General features: G+C 30.8%; 1 protein-coding gene and 1 pseudogene across 2 annotated transcripts; one reads left to right on the top strand and one right to left on the bottom strand.

Moving 5' to 3' along the window:
• Window positions 1–2,797: 2,797 nt before the first annotated feature.
• LOC137806590 (HVA22-like protein c) lies at window positions 2,798–8,257 on the bottom strand. 2 transcript variants are annotated; one of them, XM_068606792.2, is made up of 5 exons: window positions 8,047–8,257; window positions 7,899–7,925; window positions 7,676–7,798; window positions 3,496–3,754; window positions 2,798–2,967 (listed from the first exon to the last, which is right to left on the bottom strand). In XM_068606792.2, the coding sequence occupies exons 1-5, from the start codon at window positions 8,112–8,114 to the stop codon at window positions 2,899–2,901; spliced, it is 546 nt and encodes a 181-aa protein (XP_068462893.1). In that variant the 5' UTR covers window positions 8,115–8,257; the 3' UTR covers window positions 2,798–2,898. The 2 variants fall into 2 exon arrangements, with proteins under 2 accessions (XP_068462893.1, XP_068462894.1); XM_068606793.2 differs by having other exon boundaries at window positions 3,496–3,718; window positions 8,047–8,254.
• An 11,563-nt stretch (window positions 8,258–19,820) lies between these two features.
• Window positions 19,821–20,509, top strand: LOC150028682 (uncharacterized; annotated as a pseudogene).
• The last annotated feature ends 433 nt before the right edge of the window (window positions 20,510–20,942 follow it).

Below are 20,942 nucleotides of genomic sequence, written 5' to 3'. Positions count from 1 at the left end.
TTATAATTAAAACAAAAGGCATTACTAATTATTTCTTATATAAAGGATTAGAGGTGGTATAATTTATCAAATATATTTTTATTTTTTATCAAAAAATATTATTTATCACATTTTTATAATAAAGAGTTTTCCTGTTTCAGTATCAATAGAAAAAGACAAATTTATAACGATCAACAACATAATTTAGTATTTATATATATTTCAAAAGAATGTTATGTTTAATAATGATGACTTGGTATTCATTGTTGTTTGTAAACAACAACCTCTTATCAGTGATTGTTAGATTATATTATAGTTGTTCCTTTTGTATGAGTTGTCAAAGAGAGTGGTTTGCCACATTTGAATATTTTGAAGGTGGTAGCATGTTAATGGACAATAATGCTTCATGCAAGATGGTTAGTATAGACTATGTTTGGATAAGGATGCATCATGGCAAAATTATACGTCGTGAAGTTGAAGAAGAATCATATAATTTTGCTTTCTAAAAAATTATCACATATTATAATTTGGCTCCTAATTATTTAAATTTAATTAATTTTAAAATGCGATTATAGTTTTAAAAATATTTTTATAACTTCTTAACGGTGTATTATTATTTTTTTCTGAAATATAACATATTTTCGAAGTTTTCAGATTTTGAATGTGAAACAATCAAACCTTATTCTAAAATATTTATAAAACAGCAATCAAACTTTAAATTGAAATAATTATACCTTTTAAATTAAATGAAAACATATTTTAATAATTAGGTACCTAATTAAAATATGTAATAACTTTATCACTAGATGATGATATATGAAACTAATTTAAACACCTTTGTTATAATACAAATTTAATTATTCTAATCCCTTAGAATTTAATGGAGTACACCATAATTTCTCTGGTTTAATAACATAAAATTGTCATATCCTCCATCCATAATAACACACCACCCTTATCTTTAGTATTTTTCTTCTCCCACAAGATGAACATGTTCTTTCATATGACTTACGCGTAATCTTAGCATATACTTAGAAAATTTTGAGGTTATTACAGAGAAAAATTAATTTTAAAACGTAATAAAAAACATTAGTATCTCAAAATTTTACATTCGGAAGTTATAAAATAATATTTTCCATATAATATTTTAATTACATTATTAATAAATAGTGTAAATATCTTATTATTTTAAGATTTCTACAATATATTGCATAAAATACAACAACATTTGATAACTATTTAATAGATATAAGAATAACACAAAACAATTAAAAGTAATAAATAAAATTTAAAGATATATTAATTATTAAAAAAAGTGAAAACTATTTTTCTAAATTTATCTTCTGTATAAAGTGATAAGAAGAGCTAAGAAGAAAGAAGAAGAAATATGGTTATCCTAGGAAAAAATCAATAGTAAAATAAAATAAAATTTAAAAACTAAAAAATAAAAGGGAAGAATGATGAGAATTTTTAACCTTCTAAAAACACTTCTAGTTCTAATCAATAAAGTAAATAAAAATAAACGTTTATAATTTTTATACTTACTCATATTTTATAACAATAATTATTTTGTAGGGTTTCAGGAAACTCATTTTATTCAATTATTTTATAATTATAATTGTTTAATGAAATACCTTCAACCATCTTAGTTATTTATATTATTTATAACTATAATTATTTGATAAGAGGTTTCAAACCTCATATTGTTTAATTATATTACGTTAATTATAATTATTTATAGTAAGAATTGTTAGTGTAACTTAACAATTCTCACTTGGTGAATTTTCTTTATCTTATTTAATTATTTTATATTATTTATAATTATCATTATTTAGTGAGGTATTCCAAATATTATTTTATGTCATTTAATTATTTCCTTATTGTAATTATACACATTTCTTAATTTAATTTAAAATATAAATTTTTAGTTCGTAAATAAAATATAAATTGTATGTATGAAATGGAATATATATTTATTTTAAATTTTATAATAACTATAATATATGATAAGGGTGATTTATATATACTCATTATATTTATATATATTTGGGTGATTTAATAATATACTCATTATATTTATATATATATAATAAAATAAAAATTTGAAGTAATTTAAAATTAAATGTTTGATCTTAGAAATTTAAACAAATAAATATTAAGTAGATGAAAAAATCTTATATAATTTTTATTATAGTTGTTTTGTAATCAACAATAAACAATAAATTAAATATGAACCAGTCCAGGGTGGTTTAACCCTTATACATATTCTGCCAACCCTCACAAACCAATGGATCAAGACACCAGTCAGTAAGAGAAAAAAAAAAACAAAATGTGATTTGGATATAACCCAAGACCAAACCTTTAATTGAATCCTAGCAAACAACCCTCCTTTGAGAATGACATTATTCTTGTGATTCCAAATCTCGCTAACTACTACAATCTAAATTGCTCCCCAAACATCATTAACAGAATCAAAGGTGTTACACAACCTAAACTGAAAAAAATTTAACCGTGTATCATTGTTCGTCACACCAAGCCAAGCCAAACAATGACTACATACAAACCAAGCAAATCTGCATAACAAATGACGACGAGTCTCTTCCTCTACCCCACAAAGACTACACAAAAGGCTTTCAACCACAATCCCTTGCATTTCTAAATTGACCCTTGTTGCAATCTTATTTTTCTATTAACTACTACAAAAATATTTATTTTTTATTTTACCTTGTTACTTATCAAATATAACTAAATTAATCATTACAAGATACACTACTTTAAAAATAGGGAAGGGAGTTAGAGAACAAGTGACCCAATAACATAGTTCAATAGGTCATCATCAAACATCACAAAATATGATTAAATGAAATATTAGCAATGATGCTTTAACATTCAATATCTTGTTAGAAAAAATAACAAAGTTCAATATCTATAGTCGTCATCAAAGATCATGTAATTTCCAGTCCTCCTTGTCCTAGCCTGTCTGTCATTCTGCACATCAAAACCAATTATGTTTTCCATGGATTAAAATATTGTTCCAAACCCAAATGAAATTTCAACTTGTAAATGAAATTTCAGCTTGTAATTCCTGGTTCTCTACCTCAAATGATTCATACAAACTTTCTTTTGAGAACTCAATTAGAAAATTGAAAACTACTCTGATATTAAGTTTGGTAACTTCAACAATATGTTTGTGGTTAAGTTACCTTTGACTTACTTTTGCAAAGGATCCCTTTGTTACTTGTGAGTTGAAATGCATTGGAATTCATGCAACCATAAGTTTTAAATGAAATACAAACAAGACTTATACAAGACAGTTATCTCCCATGCTAGCCAGTTATTGTCCACAGTTCTGATTTTAGTTCACAAATAAATTATGTATAATTCTGATTTTAACATGCAATTCCCTGAGCAAAGCTGAATAGTCCCAAAAGCCACAGTGTTCAAAATTTACAAAGATCTTAACTTAGAAGCAGGAGCAGTTATTGTGGACTAAAAGCATTAGTAATGTGTGTGTACCTTGGTTATAAGTCTTTCAAAGGCTTCTGTACCATGCTCTTCCATGTATCTCTCAGCAGCACTCAAAACATCATCTGAGCCACTGAATAAGGACTTCTTTTGGGGAAAATACCAGATTTGAGATCCTTGTGGAATTGGAATTTGTGGGTTCATATAGAATGGTCTGATGTAATTCTTGTACACAACTGCAGCTCCATTGAAGTGAGGCAGAACCAACCAACAACTGAATATCAACTTGGCAAAGGGCCAAATGGGAAGCCTGAAATTAGCACCAAACTATTATATTGGAGAAACAACACACAAACAGATGTAAAGCAAATATAAAAAATAGAGAAATCTATTGGTTCTCTATAGAAAAAAAATATTCATCGTGCTTAAAAAAGTAGAAATATATAATATTAAAGAAGTAATAAGTATTTACAAAACAAATATAAAATAATTAATTAAAAATGTTTAATTTAAATTGGACTTTGTTTGTGAGAAGGAAGAAAATAAAAAATATTAATGTTATTATTGAAAATAATATTAATGTTATTATTATTTGTGACACTAAATTAACATAGGATTTTAAAAATTGCAATAACATAACTTGAATTTATAAATGTAATTAAGGATAAAAACTGTTGTATGAAAATAAAATTAAAAATAGATAAATAATAATGTTAATGTTAAATTAAGCAAATAATTAAATGTTTAAAATGTAAAGTTGATGTAACTATATATAAGTAAAATTTATTTTCATTATTATGGATGCTATAATCATGTTAGTTTGATGTAAAAAAATTGTAGTAGATAAGTTTGAAAGAGCAAAGTCAATTAATAAAGTTATATTAAACCAAAAAATAAAATGTTATAAATATAATGTTAATGTAGTTAGGTGTGAGTAAAATTTATTTTCATATGATATAGTCATGTTAATTTGATATAAAAAAATGCAGTAGATAATTTTAAAACAACAAAGTCAATTAATAAAGTTATATTAAACCAAAAAATAAAATGTTATAAATATAATATTAAGTAATTAGGTGTTAGTAAAATTAATGTGATATTTTAAAACTTGACAATTCATTTTAAATGTGTTGGACCCCTTGAGACTCTAATGGTGAGCAATTCTACATTGATGACTACGTCTGCTATGTGATGGGTTGCGTCATGATGAGTGCGGACGGTTGTTGCGATTTGTCACTGTATTCAAATTGTGTGGGTGGTGTATTCATTTGGAATGAAATGGAACAACTTTCTCCTTCATTTTAAAAATGTGTGTTGGATGAATATGTTGCTTGTAAATATTAACATAAGGTGGTGTATTTAAATTCACTCCAAACAAGTTAAACAATAAATCAATGGACACAAATGATTGTTTTCTACTATTCATTACAAATTGTGGTTGAGGTGAATTGAATTGTTCAAATGAGAACGAATTTGGGTAATATTCTTATTGTAACTGCAAATAAATGTCAGTAAAATTCTTTTGTGGATAATTAAAATTAGTTTCCTAATATGTTGACACTCTCTGTACATGACACACATTTGACGTGGTAGACGTGACAATGACGTGACAGAGTGAGATTGTGCGTGAATGAGCGGCGCGAGCTTCAAAATAGGATAAAAAAGAATATATCACATCGATTTTTAGAAACAACCGATATAATATATGATTCTTATTAAAAAAAATTGATTTTTTTTCCATGAATAGTGAGTGACTATAAATGTCACATAAGTAACCACTTACAGACACACGGGTAACCAGTTTTGCGTGTGCTATGGGTCATATATTATAATCTAGAGTCAGTGTCACGTCTTCGTCAAATGTCACGACGTCTGCAGCGTCAATTAGTGCCACGCAAGTGGTGTCAAATGTGTTAGTGAGAGAGAGTGTTAATAAAATATTTTTCTTAGTTTCAACTAGGATTGATGGATTTTGTTATGTGTGTGGATGAACAAAGGTACATGCATTGCACGACCATTTAATGCTAGTTCTTGGTGGTTGATTCACTTTCCATGTTTAATCTGCCAATTTTCGCCAAGTCGTCTCCACATACCAATTTTTGTGTAGTTTTTCCAAATTGTTTGTTAGGCATGGTAGAGTTCTCTTGGAATAGACCAAATTGAAACTAAACTCTAGAAGATTTGTATCATTCCACTATTGTAAAGAATGATAAGAGTCTATGTTATCCAAAGTTCAACATTCCTATACGCTTCTAGCGGGGGTTGATACCTCAAAATCCTTGTATGTATTCCATTTAAACCGTAATAAGTTATTATTATCAAAAGATTTGTGTTAAAGTTTACATCGTTTGGGATAGGTGCAAAGAAATGAGGGAGGAAAAAAAAGGAAAGGATACCCCTTTTTTTGTGAGATTGTGAAGGAAAGAAAAGAAAAACCGTGAATATGTGAGTGGAAGAAAAGTAAAACAATGTTTAGTTATAATGTGTATTGGAGAATTAATTACCAAATCCGTACCATTTGTGAAAAAAATGATAGGATGGCACAGTCTCTTATCTTTATTTCATCAAGTCTTGCATAAAAAACAAAAAAAGTCAAGGCAAAATGGAAACATGAAGCTAGCCCTAGCACATATAACTTTAATCTTCGGTTATTTATATATAATAGTTGTTGCATACATAGGATTATTTTATAGGATAATATAAATATAAAGAGAATAAAATAAAATAAAATATTTTGAACTAATTAATTATAATGGAGAAAATAAATGATAAATTATATTCTTATAATAAATTGGACTTGGGAATAATAAATTCTAATTTGTATTTTTATAATAAAAATAAATTGAAAGAAAAAATTAAAATATTGAGACTGAAATTAAATTTTGTATTTTTAGTTCGTTAATAACATATCAAAATAAGCAATAAGAAAAAATAAATAAAATTATTTGTGTATTTTTTAAAATAAATATCAATTGAATAATTTAAAATTATATTATCTATATTTTTGTTTAACATTTCCTAACTGTATTGTTTAAAATCATATCAAAAAAATTAATTTACCGATAATAATAAATATTTACAAAAATTTAACATTTTTTTCTATTTTTAAAATTTAAAAATATTTAAATTATCCACAAAACCAATTTATATTAAACGTTACATAATTTAATATTTTTTTCTTTTCACAAACCATTTAAAACTTATTATTCCTACTCTTAGTTAAATTTTTTAGAATCTTTTTAACAATTTTAAAATTTAATTTAATTTAATTTTTCCTCCCTCACTTTACTTCCCTTCAACATAGTGAGAAATAAATGAAAACCTCATCTCCGAATCCAATCTGATCATCACGGATTCCAATTCTGATAAAGTTTCAAATATTAAATTGGAAAAAATTTCTTAAATTTATTTTATTATTTTACTATCACGTACTACGAAGCAGAAAAAATTTAAACCCTCTTTCCGGAGTGAAATTTTAGATGTCAAAATTGAAAAATGAATATCAGGATTGTGATAACACTCATGCTTAGCTCAGTTTCAACATCAAAAATGAAAAAGTTCAAATTTCTAAAAGCCCTTCCAAAACTGAATTTTGGAAAGATTTCTTTTATTAGAAGTACAAAAGACAACGAGTTATACGCACTGATATAACAGAAACACCAATATAAAAATTCCTACAATATCTAAAATATAAAATATAAAAACATAAATTTATATATTATATAAATTTACAATAAAGATTTATGTGCATAAATATATTTAAGATTATTTTTTAAAATAAAAAAATATTTTTCACTGATTTGTTTTTTATTTTTATAATTATAATATAAATTTATACAATAAAATTAAATTTTTAAAAAATTAATATATTTTTTTATGTTAGAACTGTAATAAAATTATCATAGATTTAATAAATATTTTTTAAATTAATTTTCTTCAGATACTGTGATATCATACTATGTTCAATGTAAATATGGAACACGTCATTTAAAAAAAAAATTCCACTTGCTTTATAGCAAGTGACTATTCCACTGTCTAAAAACCAAAAACACACCTCTTCGCCCCCCGAGAAACAAATTTTGAGGGTAAACACTAAATGATTCTAGAGTAGGAAATAAAATGCAAAGTGTTTGGGGATTTGTTTTCAAAATCCTTACTTTTCACGGAAAAAAAATCTCAATCGCAAAAATGAAGTTGTAATAGTTAAAACATGACTAGAAGAGAAACTCACAGTTCAAGAACTTTTGCAAAAGTGAGCTCAAAGAGTGTGAGAATGGAATACAGAATCCAATAAGTGAGCCATTGTTGATCATCAGCAGTGGACTTAGTCTCGATGGCCTTAATTGAAGCATATCTGACCATAAAGGCAAAAGGGTAGGCAGAAAAGTTGAAAATTCAGACATACATTCATTTTCCCAAATGAAAGAAATACAGCAAAAAAGAAACATACTTACAAAGGGTAAGCAAGCGTAACCAAGGGTCTGGAGTAAAGATCAATTATAGAATGAATTTAGTAACAGCGACACCAAAATGATTGCCACAACTTGAGCAAGAGTGAAACAAAAAAAGTATATAATTTGAAAAAGAAGAGAGGAGATTTACAGAGCAAGAACGTCGAAGTTGTTGAATACAACTTGGAGAAAGTGATTGTTGTTGTCCGAAGCACCCATATTTTGCAACCAAAGTTGGTCTGTTTTCTACACCTTCAATGTGGGAGTGAGAAAGTGGAGAGTTTGAAGCGAGAAAGTGAAGAGGGAAGAAGAAGGTGAGAGAGAAAGAAGGTTTAGAAAAGAGTGAGAAAAGTAAGATAGAAAATGTGGGAAAGTAATCTTTGAAAAGAACAAATGTTTTGGACACACTCTATTGCACACAACCAACGAGGCACCGAATTCCACTTTTTCCACTCTCTGTACGGCAATTTTTCCTAATATAATGTTATTTTAACTTATAATACCTGAAATGGACTTAAAAGGAACATTAATTTCTGAATTAGGACGATTACACTGTATCAAATGCAATTCGGGCTCCCGCCTGATTTCACAATTTCAATTTTGTGTTCGGGAGTTCGAAACTCCCCGATATTCGGTCTTTGGAAACTGGAGGAATCCAAAAAGAGAGAAAGGAATGAAAAAAGAAAATCAAATAATTAAAAATAATGAGAATCAATTTTGATTTAATTGAGGAAGTGAAAAAGTAAAAATAATTGAAATTTATAACTTGTCTTATCTAAAATCAAAATTCCTCCAATCAAACTATGTAAGTTCGAAAATGTGTGTCATATTAGTTTCATTTGTAAATTTATCCTGATTGGTGTGATATCTAGATAAGTTTCACACATTTTTTTACCTATCAAGCATTACGAGGCTAACGATCGATGACTCATCTACTTTAAGATGCAGTTGAAGTGAAATTTCTTGTAATGTGGTCGTACACTCATAAGTTAGAAGGAAGAATGTGTGAGTTGTGGACACAATTGACTTCATAGGTTGGGGATTTAATGGAGCCTTAAAATCTTTTTATAATAAATAAAAATATATTGTCTAATATATAATCTAATAAGAATAAATCAGATCATCTAGGTTGACTGTCTATTTAAGCAAAACAAAGCAACTAGTGAGAGTAAAGAGAGAACAACACACAAAAATTTATCCTAACTCACAAATTTGAGCTACATAAAGTCCCCTTATATAAATTGCTTAAGAGCTTTCACTAACAAAAAAGTTGGTTACAACGAGTAATCAAATATCTCCCGGACACAATGAGTAAACACACTTCTTCAAGTTACAACGAGTAATTAAACTTCTCCAGGTTATCCCTTCTTAACCTCCCTTGAGATTAAGAACACTCAAGTTCATAAAGAACACTCTCAAAGAGAGCACAAAAAAGCTCACAAGGAAATATTTGAAGATTTGAGAGATTGGATGTGTGAGAATTTGATTCACTAGTACATAAGACAAAATCTACAACCTCGTATAAAGACGGTTCATAAAGATTTTTCGTAATAAAAGAGACGGTGGCATTTTTGTAATTGTTTTGCTATTTTTGCCATTTTTAATGACGGTTCCCACCTAAACCATCGTTATATATGCATTTGTGTGATATATGCGGTTTCATCCTGAACCGTTGATATATGTTAGATCCAGAACCTATTCGTTCACGCGGGGCTCCCTTTACTCTCACTCTCTAACTCACTGTTGATTTTGGCTTAATCCCGAGTCCCACATCGGTGGGTTCATTCTTTCGGAAGGAGGTTTGAGGGTTATAAATTAAACGCTCCTCCTTCACTGTTAAATATCTCAATTTGTAATATCTTCTCCCTTAATAATAAAAGCGAGATGTTTTTGCTGTGCTCGGAGATTAGGCTAAATTGGCCGAACTCCGTTAACAATTTTCTGGTGTGTTTTTTTCCTCTTTATCTCTTTTATTATTCCGCTTTATTTATTCAATATTATTTATCGGGTAGCTCTGTTAGGGTTTAGTTTTAGTGGAAAAATTACCCATTTTTCCCAACAAGTGGTATCAAGAGCCGAAGGTTCGCCCTTGGGTTGTTTGAAATTATTTGTAATATTGAATATTATATTTTGAGTTTGTAATGGCAAGAGGTCGTCAGCAAAGCCTGACAAAGGGGAGAAGAGGGAGGTCTAAGTCTAAAGGTCGAGCCGTTGCCAAAGATGAGTGTGCTTTCTGTCATGAGAAAGGACACTGGAAGAAAAACTGTAAAAAACTGCAGAAGAAAGGGAAGACTCCACAAGATGTAAATGTTGCAGAATGCAAAAGTGATGTGGAATCAGATATATATTTAATTGTCTCGCTTTCAGCATTATCGTATCCAGATGAGTGGATATTGGATTCAGGTTGTACCTATCATATGTGTCTCATTCGGGATTGGTTCTTTGAATTTCAAGAACTTGATGGCGGGGTTGTTTACATGGGTAATGATCATCCATGTAAGACAACTGGGATAGGTTCAATCAAGCTGCGGAATCATGATGGATCCACCAGAATTTTGCGGGATGTACGGTACGTGCCAAAGTTGAAGAAGAATCTCATCTCATTGGGGGCTTTAGAATCTAAAGGCCTGGTTGTGACGATGCGAGATGGAATTCTTAAAGCAACTTCAGGAGCACTAGTGATGTTGAAAGGCGTGAGGAAGAACAATTTGTATTACTACCAAGGTAGTACAGTGGTGGGGACAGTAGTGGCAACAACTTCTAGTTCTAAGAAGGATGCAGAGGCAACGAAGTTGTGGCATATGAGGTTGGGACATGCTGGAGAGAAATCCTTGCAAATTCTTACCAAGCAGGGATTGTTGAAAGGTACGAAGGCTTGCAAACTTGAATTTTGTGAGCATTGTGTTCTGGGAAAACAACGAAGAGTGAAGTTTGGCACTGCAATTCACAATACCAAGGGTATTCTGGATTATGTGCATTCAGATGTGTGGGGACCTGCTAAGACTCCGTCAATTGGAGGTAGACATTATTTTGTCACTTTTGTGGATGATTTTTCCAGGAGAGTTTGGGTGTTTACTATGAAGAACAAAAATGATGCGCTTGAAATTTTCCTTAAGTGGAAAACTCAAGCTGAAAACCAGACAGGAAGGAAGATTAAGGTTCTCCGAACAGACAATGGAGGAGAATACAAGAGTGATCCGTTCTTGAAGGTATGCCAAGATTGTGGCATAGTTTGGCACTTCACTGTTAGAAAAACACCACAGCAGAATGGGGTGTCAGAGCGTATGAACAAGACACTTGTGGAGAAAGTTCGTTGTATGTTGTCTAATGCTGAGTTAGGCAGAGAGTTTTGGGCTAAGGCTGTGACATACGCTCAACATCTCGTCAATCGTTTGCCATCATCTGCTATAGATGGCAAAACCCCGTTAGAGGTATGGTCTGGAAAACCTGCAACTGATTATGATTCTTTGCATGTTTTTGGTTCTATTGCATATTATCATGTGATTGAATCAAAGTTGGATCCACGGGCAAAGAAGGCTCTTTTCATGGGCTTTAGTCCTGGAGTGAAGGGATACCGTTTGTGGTGTCTAGAGGCAAAGAAGACGATTATCAGCAGAGATGTTACCTTTGATGAATCTTCCATGTTAAAGAAGGTAAATCCAGAAGGAGCTGATAGTACTCCACAACAGGTGGAGTGTGCCCGGAAGCAGGTGGAGTTTGAGCCGACAGTGGTGATCCCAACACGAAATACCACAAGTGACTCTCCTATGGCAGAAGAAGAGTTAGATGAGGAAGATGTTCCTACCCAAGAATCTCAACAGCAATCAGCACCAATTGCAGTTAGAAGATAGAGACGAGATATTCAGAAGCCTGCTTGTTTCATGAATATGGTTGCCTATGCACTTCCAGTTGTTGATGACATTCCATCCACTTACCCAGAAGCCATTATGAGTTCAGAGAGTGGTAATTGGGCAGGTGCGATGGAAGAGGAGATGCAGTCTTTGAAGAAGAACAAGACGTGGAAGCTGGCACAATTACCAAAAGGTAAGAAGGTAATTGGGTGCAAATGGGTATTTGCAAAGAAAGAAGGATTTCTTAATAAAGAAGATGTTCGCTACAAGGCAAGGTTGGTTGCTAAAGGCTTTGCTCGGAGGGAGGGAATTGATTATAATGAGGTATTTTCTCCAGTTGTTAAACATTCCTCCATTCGAATTTTGTTGGCCTTGGTAGCACAATTGAATTTGGAGCTTGCTCAACTTGATGTAAAGACCGCGTTCCTACACGGTGATTTGAAGGAGGAAATCTATATGACTCAACCAGAAGGATACAAGGTTGATGGTCAAGAAGATTGGGTTTGTAAACTTAGCAAATCGTTGTACGGACTGAAACAATCTCCAAGACAGTGGTACAAACGATTTGATAAGTTCATGAAGGATCAGAAGTACAAGAGAAGCAAATATGATCACTGTGTGTATTTGCGCAGACTTGAAGATGGTTCCTACATTTACTTACTCTTATATGTTGATGATATGCTGATTGCAGCAAAGAGCCAAGTTGAGATTGACAGGTTAAAGGCTCAGTTGAGTAAAGAGTTCGAGATGAAGGATTTGGAAGCCAAGAAAATTCTCGGCATGGAGATAAACAGGGACAGAGCGAGGGGAAAACTTTGGCTGTCACAGAAGCAGTATTTGCAGAAGGTACTATAACGTTTTGTTATACACAAAGATACAAAACCTGTAAGTACCCTACTTGCTCCTCATTTGAAATTGAGTAGTCGTTTATCTCCGACGATTGATGAAGAACGAGAATACATGGCGAAAGTCCCATATGCAAATGCAGTTGGAAGCTTGATGTATGCAATGGTGTGTACAAAACCAGATATTTCACAGGCTGTGAGTGTTGTTAGCAGGTACATGCATAATCCGGGCAAGGGACATTGGCAAGTTGTGAGATGGATTCTACGGTACCTCCAAAATACCTTAGATGTTGGATTGACATTTGAGCAAGATGAATCACTTGGTCAATGCATAGTTGGATATTGTGATTCTGATTATGCAGGTGATTTGGATAAGCGACGATCTACAACTGGCTATTTGTTTACTTTAGCAAAGGCGTCAGTTAGTTGGAAGTCTACCTTGCAGTATACGGTGACTTTGTCTACGACAGAGGCAGAGTATATGGCGATTACAGAGGCTGTGAAGGAAGCAATTTGGCTTCATGGGTTGCTTAAAGACTTGGGAGTTGGTCAGAAACAACTTGAGTTATATTCTGACAGTCAGAGTGCTATTCATTTAGCAAAGAATCAAGTCTTTCATGCACGGACGAAACACATTGATGTTCGTTATCACTTTGTGCGTGAAATTCTCGAAGAAGAGGAGATTGTTCTCTAGAAGATTCACACTACGGAGAATCCTGCAGATATGCTCACCAAGGTGGTTACAAGGGCCAAGTTTGAACATTGTTTATACTTGGTTAATATCTTGCACATTTGAAGTTGGCGCCCGGAGGTGCAAATTTGAAGCACTGCAAAGTTTGTGTTTTGTTATGTTTTGTGAAGATTTGTATTAGGTGAGATTTGAAATTAAGCCAAGGTGGAGATTTGTTGATTTTGGCTTAATCCCGAGTCCCACATCGGTGGGTTCATTGTTTGGGAAGGAGGTTTGAGGGTTATAAATTAAACGCTCCTCCTTCACTGTTAAATATCTCAATTTGTAATATCTTCTCCCATAATAATAAAAGCGAGTTGTTTTTGCCGTGCTCGGAGATTAGGCTAAATTGGCCGAACTCCGTTAACAATTTTCTGGTGTGTTTTTTCCTCTTTATCTCTTTTATTATTCCGCTTTATTTATTCAATATTATTTGTCGGGTAGCTCTGTTAGGGTTTTGTTTTAGTGGGAAAATTACCCGTTTTTCCCAACACTCACTTCATCTTCTTCCTCCTCACTCTCCCTCGCGTCGCCCTTACAACCTCCATCCCGCCTCCCCTGTGCACTCAACCCGACCTCCCTTGCGCGCTCTTCTCCGCTGCCCAGTGCCACTCAACCCCGTCACTCTCTCTTCTGTCGTGCGTTCTCCATCAACACACCGCGCCCAACCCTTAGGGTCTGTTTGCTTTTGTGGATGTACTGTTCACAGACAAAGAAGTTTTGTGGGAAGGAGAAGGAGAGGATATACTTGTGAACAATAAATATCCCTCATAATGAAGAGATGTAGAGTGAAAGCCATGTCAACATGTGTTATTTTCGAATTTACCCTCATTTATTTTACTGATATAGTATTTCTTATTTTCCATTACTGTAGAGTTTTTTAATATTAAAAAATAGTATTTTTTATTTATTTATATAAGATGTGATTTATTTTCCAATTTTACAATATATGTTTAATATTTTAAGAAATTACTTGAAGTTTTGTTTTTATTTAATTTATTGTTGTGTTTATGTTAATATATTTTTGTGTATAATTATTATGTTTATGAGTTATAATTTATTTGATTATAATTTTTTTATGAAATTCTTTTCTATTGTTAATTACGTTATATTTTTGTTGTTGTGGTATTTTTTATTTTTCATGACTACAAGATTTTTAATATTAAAAATAATATTTTTTTTATTTATATAAGATCTTATTTATTTTTTAATTTTATAGTACATGTTTAATATTTTAAGAAATTATTTGAAGTTTTGTTTATATTTAATTTGTTGAATACATATATTTTTTTCTAATTATAATTTTTAAATTATACTAATATATATTTATTTTTTAAATATAATTTTTAAGAAATCCATTCTAAACAAAAATAACTCCATTTCATTATTAATTTTTTTTAATAAGCAAAGACAAATTTGTAAAGTAACATTTTACACCTTTAAAAAAAATTCAAAATCTCCTCAGAGGCATCACATCACTCAAATTCTCAGTCCAAACATCCTCGTTTTTTTCACATTTTCCTCTCACATCCTCACACATCTACTCCCTCAAATCCTAACACATTCCCTCCAAAATCCAAACACATCCTTATGTTTGGATTGAGGAGTGGAAAATTGTGGGTGTGGGGAAGTGGAAGTGTGAAGATTTGAGAAGTGTGAAGAAAGTTGGGGGTGTTTGGATTGGAGTATGTTAAAATGGATGTGTGAGGAAAGTTTATTGAAATATGTGAGTCATGTGATGGTTGTAAACATATTTTGAATTATTTTTAATTGTGTAAAGTGTAAGATTACAAATTTACCCTTGTGTATAAAAAAGAATAAATAAATTATAATTAATTTTGTGCACATTTTAATTAATTAAAATAATTTAAAATTTCAATAATAAATAAAAGAATAAAAATAATTTAGAATTCAAATAAATAAATAAATATAAAATTTAAATATAATTATATTATTTTTCAATTTATTAATTAATTTATTTATTTAGTTAAATTAATGTATTTAGATAATTTTAATATTATTTATGATTCTTTAAATTATATATATATATATAAAGTAATGGCCTTGATTCTCCAATAAAGGTAATGGAGCCTAAATTTGATTTATGCATAATATAAATTAAATGTTAAAAAAGTTGCATTCAAAACAATATCATTCTCTAAATAAGTATCATGAAAACTACCATTAAAACCTTAATATTAAATATCATCTCAATGTTCAACGTGAAAAATAAAAGTAACAATTCATGAATGTTCAACATGAAAAATAACCCTAAACCCTAAAAAAAACATAATGATAAAACAATCAATGGCCTTGATGACATTTAATGTCATTCAAAGTATCCTCAATTTGTTTCATCCTTTGATCAACCTTGTCAACACGGGTATTCAGGTTCCTCATACTTTCTTAGATGTTTTGCATTCTGTCCCAAATTTGGGTTAACATTTCGGTTTGATTAGGGATTGCGGGCTCAAGTTGACCGCCTTGAATATTTTCTTCTACCAATTCAAGGTCTTCATCATCTTCTTCATCTGTTTGGTCAGACCTACCAAGTTGTCATACACCATTGACCTGTAATATATTTCATTTTCTCATACTCTTTTTCCCAAAGTAATGATTACATCCTAGCATTATTGCTACATCATTTGACAAGTCAAAGCCATACACCTGCGTGATTCGTGTTATCAAAATGCCATGCGGCATAGGCATGTTGTTATCCTAACATTTCATCATGTGTTGCATGATGTAATGAGGCTAATTAATCAATATATTATTTTTGATGCACCACAACATGAAAATGTCTTCATTCAATAGTTGTGAGAAGTTGTTGCCACGAGGGCAGAACATGTGCATCCATGTGTAATGTATTAGTTTGTCACTCATATTCAGACTACCTACATTTCTGACATTTTGACCTTGTACCTCTTCACGAATCATGGTTGATAACGTCAGTGCTCGATCAAAATTTACTCCCCCAGGGATCGTTCTAGGGGTTAACTTAACGCCATCATACCTGAGATTTGCAATGTTCATCCAATCCATTTGTATTATGTGTATTTGGTTTGAGCAAATCTCAATAGAAAAAGGTCACCAATAGGTGTGATATTTAGATTTGTATAAAATACTCTCACCAAGTTCTCATAGTACGGAAATTTCATTCCAAGAAAAATGTTGTAATCCTTGGAAATTCAGATGGTTCTGGAATTGAAACCCCGGTGCAACAAAAAATGAAAAATGCATAGCTTTTGGTGATAACATTGGTCTGTTGTGAAACATTTTTTCATAACCATCATTTGACGTTTTATACTAAAGTATCTTGAATAATCAAGAACTTCTTCAACTCTTGTTCCTTGGATAGGAGGAACGACATGATGTTCTACTAGAGTTTTATCCTTACGGGTTCTTTAACTTTTCAAAAATGATGCCATGGATAATGAAATTATGACCTTATATAAAAAAAATGAATTGTTCATAACTTAATTTATATAAAATAAAATTAATTTATATAAATAATAATCTAAACACTATAATTCAATTTTAACTTAATTAGTATATGAAATTGTATAATATCTAAATAAATATACAGTTTATATTTCCATTCTTTCAAAATATTAATTTTAAATAAAATTTTTTTTTTGATAAACAATTAAACATGCAATTATTCCTCAACATGAACGTTTGTAAATTTAAGATTTATAAGATAAAAGAATAAGAATAAAAAAAACGTGATAGCAATAAAAATAATAATATTGGTAACCATTATAATAACAATAAATATAAGCAGAATAATTTTTAAATTTAATTGTAACAAACATTTGAGCTAATAAAATAGTAACAATAATTAAGCACTGCGTTATATTTAAAATGAATTTTATATGACACTCTAAAAAATCATTTATTTAAATGGATTCCTAGTAATAAATATATTTAATTTATGAATTCAATTAAAATAATCTAAATAATCATATAAATTTCATCACTATCTTAATATTTCTATTTTAAAATAATTTATATAATTAATTTTCATAAAAAAGATAAAAAAACATTTTTATCAATAATAATATTTTAAAAAAACATATTCATATCTGTAATTTAAATTAATGTCAAATAAAATAAAAATTTATATTTCATCAAATTTTTTTTTCAAAAAAGTAATAATAAATTAGATAAAAACTTAACGGGATAGTAAATTTAGTAATATAATTATTGAATTTTAAATAAAAATTCACATATAAAATTACAAACTTATTAACATAAATAATTACTTTAAAATATTTTAAACAAATTAAATTTCAAAACCCTAAACATCCAAACAAAATATAAATTTAAACCACAAATTTAAAAAAAAAGATACATTTAAAAAAAAATCACATACTTAAAGAAAAACAAAACAATATCACAATTCAACTAGAGGAAGAAGACGTTGTACTTGAAAACCATACACATTTGATTAAAAAAACAAAAATCACGTAATACGAAAATTTGGAAAAAGATAAAAATAACTGATTATCCTCTGACTTAAAAATATCACATAATCGATTATCCAAATATTTCTGAGGCATAATCGATTATGCTACAACATAATCGATTAAGCTTATATTTACATAGAGCAGATAATCGATTATGTCACTAACATAATCGATTATCCACTATTTTTAACAACATAATCGATTATGTTATGTGTTGTTTTTCAGTGATAATCGATTAGGTACGTTACAAAACTCAATGAATGTTAACCTGAGATCAAAGATGCAATACCAAACTCACTTTTGTACCACTCTCGTAATTCACGAACATCTCCAAACTCATTGAACCAATGCAAAAGTCTGTAAGGATAACTTGAATTTGTTTGAGTGCATTCTTAAGTTCCCAGAAACATGCTTTTTATATATGTGAATGAGCACTTTATTATGACCTATCTACTCTCACCAACTGATGGTATTCAAGTGTGGTCAAAGAGATTCCCTGCGACAAAAGAGAGTAGGAATCTCTTATGCATAACATGCGTACACAGTGCCATTGTTGTCGTTGTGCATGAAGGCAGTGTTGCACTTGTCATGGCATGGCTGGTGTAACATAAAGTATAGAGTGAAGAAAAGCAAGGGTACCATGGTCTTTTATGCTATATGACGTGGCTTTCAACTTTGGGTTCTCTCTTTTCTCTTCATTCTTGAGAGGAAACAAAAAACGCTCCACTTTCTCCGCCAACTCACCTTTAACTATACACTGAAGCAAACGGGGGTGTTACCCTCTCATTTGTCTTTACTACAGTGCCACCCTTGGAAATAAACATTGTGTTAGGGTGTGCCGCCTCTCTCCCTCCCTCCCTCCCTCCCACTTTGCCTCCCGCCTCCCTCCCTCTCTCCATCAATGCCCCCACACACCGAAGGACGCCGCATGTTGCTCCGTCATGCCACCGCACACTACTATGTCGCGCTGCTACTCCTCTCTGCCTGGTCGCCCTTGTGCCTTCGCTCACCCGCACCATTTTTTCATGCTAGGTTAGTGTTTTAATATTTTTTTATTGTTTTAATAGTTTTTACTTTTTTATTAGTGTTTTAATATTTTTTAGTTTTTATTAGTATTTTAATATTCTTTACTTTTTTTATTAGTGTTTTAATACTCTTTACATTTTTAATTAATTTGTGAATGCAACATGTTGATTCGGAGTCGGAGGGTGTCCGACCCTCGACAATTTGGATTTTGTTTTATAATAAATTAGATAATATTTGTATACATTGAACATGTTAATCTCGAGTCCGAGGGTGTCTGACATTCGACAATTTTTATTTAATTTTTATAATGAATTATATAATATTTGTTTGTGTTGAACGCGTTGATGTTGAGTCCGGGGATGTCTGACCTTCAACAATTTTGCTTTAGCTTCATAATGAATTAGATAATATTTGTGTTGATGCCGAGTCCAAGGGTGTAAGACCTTTTGACAATTTTGATTTAGGTTTATAATGAATTAAATAGTTTTCTTAGTTGATCAACTCTATGGATCGGTGTCGGATTAATGCACCACATATAAATGATGCATATGAAAAAGGGGTGGAAGAATTCATACAGTTTGCACAACGTAATGTCGTTTGTAATCATAACGGAGTAAGAATGAGGTGTCCTTGTGTGAATTGTTTCAATTGAAGAATATTGAATGTTTCCAAAATTAGAGAACATATTTTGTGTGATGGGTTTTTGAAAAATCATACAACATGGACGTGGCATGGTGAATTGTTACACTTACAAGTGTCCGCCAAGCTTCGGAGTTTGTTGATTTCCCAATGGACGATAGATTATAAGACATGATTCGTGTGTGGGAGCATAATCTTTTGCTCAAGCGATTTTCGGAAATATGTCTAATGATGCAGAGACTCCTTTGTATTCTGGTTCAATTAACTTCACACGATTATCAACAATGTTAAGGTTGATGAATTTGAAGGCAATGAAAGGATGGACTAACAAAAGCTTTACAAAATTACTTCAATTGCTAAAGGACATGCTTTCAGGAGGAAATACATTACCTAATTGAAATTATGAGGCAAAAAATATTCTTTGTCCGATGAGAATGGAATATAGAAAAATACATTCATGTCCTAATGATTGTATTTTATACAGAAATGAGTATGGTAATTTAAGAAGATGTCCTAGGTGTGGTTTGCCATGTTATAAAGTTAAAGTTGGTTAAAAAGAATATAATGATGAATTTACAAAGGAAGGTCCTCCTACTAAGGTCGTTTGGTATCTTCCAATAATTCCAAGGCTTAAGCGTTTGTTTGCAAATGTAGATGACGCTGAAAACTTAGGTGACATGCAGATAATAGAAAATGTGATGGACTACTTTGTCATCCAGCTGATTCTTTGCAATGGAGGAAGATTGATAAATAATTTCCTGAATTTGGAAAAGAATCAAGAAACTTAAGACTTAGATTAGCTACTGATAGAATGAATCCTTTTGGAAATTTAAGTAGTAATCATAGTTCATGGCCCATTTTGTTAGTGATTTACAACTTACCTCCTGCTTTGTGTATGAAGTGCAAATACATGCTATTATCTATGATGATCTCTGGTCTAAAACAACATGGAAATGACATAGATGTTTATCTTAATCCATTGATTGAAGATTTGAAATTATTGTGGAATGAAGGGGTTGATGTGTTTGATGTGTTTAAGAATGAATCTTTCTGATTGCATGCAATGTTATTTTGTATTATCAATGACTTCCTTGCATATGGAAAATTGTCAGGTTATAGTGTAAAAGGTCATAAAGCATGTCCAATAAGTGAAGAGAAGACATCATATGAGCAGTTGAAACACGGAAGAAAGATTGTGTATCTCGGGCATCGTAGATTTCTAACAAAGTACCACCCATATCGCAGATTGAAAAAAGCTTTTAACGGTAGGAGTTTTTGAAGATTCGAGAAATTGAGAAATGTCAGATTAATATCACTTGTTTTATTTGGATGTAGTTTATATTAACGTATTATTAACTTTTGAATGTTGATGATAGGATGTTCGGAAGAAATCAAAATCCAATCAGGCACATAATGAGACCCCACACTTATTATCCCGTGGTGGTTATAAGATGTTAGAGTATAAGATGTTTGAACAAAAGATTAAA

Source organism: Phaseolus vulgaris, chromosome 3 (assembly GCF_051622355.1).
Source record: "Phaseolus vulgaris cultivar YP4 chromosome 3, ASM5162235v1, whole genome shotgun sequence".
In the NCBI taxonomy this organism is placed as follows: Eukaryota; Viridiplantae; Streptophyta; class Magnoliopsida; order Fabales; family Fabaceae; genus Phaseolus; species Phaseolus vulgaris.
The sequence above is the reverse complement of the archived record's forward strand: the minus strand, read 5'-3'. Positions and strand labels throughout refer to the sequence as shown.

What these genes read in the sequence shown, in the direction of transcription:
- LOC137806590 (XM_068606792.2), bottom strand. Translation starts at nt 8,114, where the DNA reads ATGGGTGCTTCGGACAACAACAATCACTTTCTCCAAGTTGTATTCAAC. An exon ending in AACTTCGACGTTCTTGCTCT is followed by an intron (nt 7,926 to 8,046) that starts GTAAATCTCCTC and finishes TCTTTACTCCAG; the next exon opens with ACCCTTGGTTACGCTTGCTT. An exon ending in TTTGCAAAAGTTCTTGAACT is followed by an intron (nt 3,755 to 7,675) that starts GTGAGTTTCTCT and finishes TGCTAATTTCAG; the next exon opens with GCTTCCCATTTGGCCCTTTG.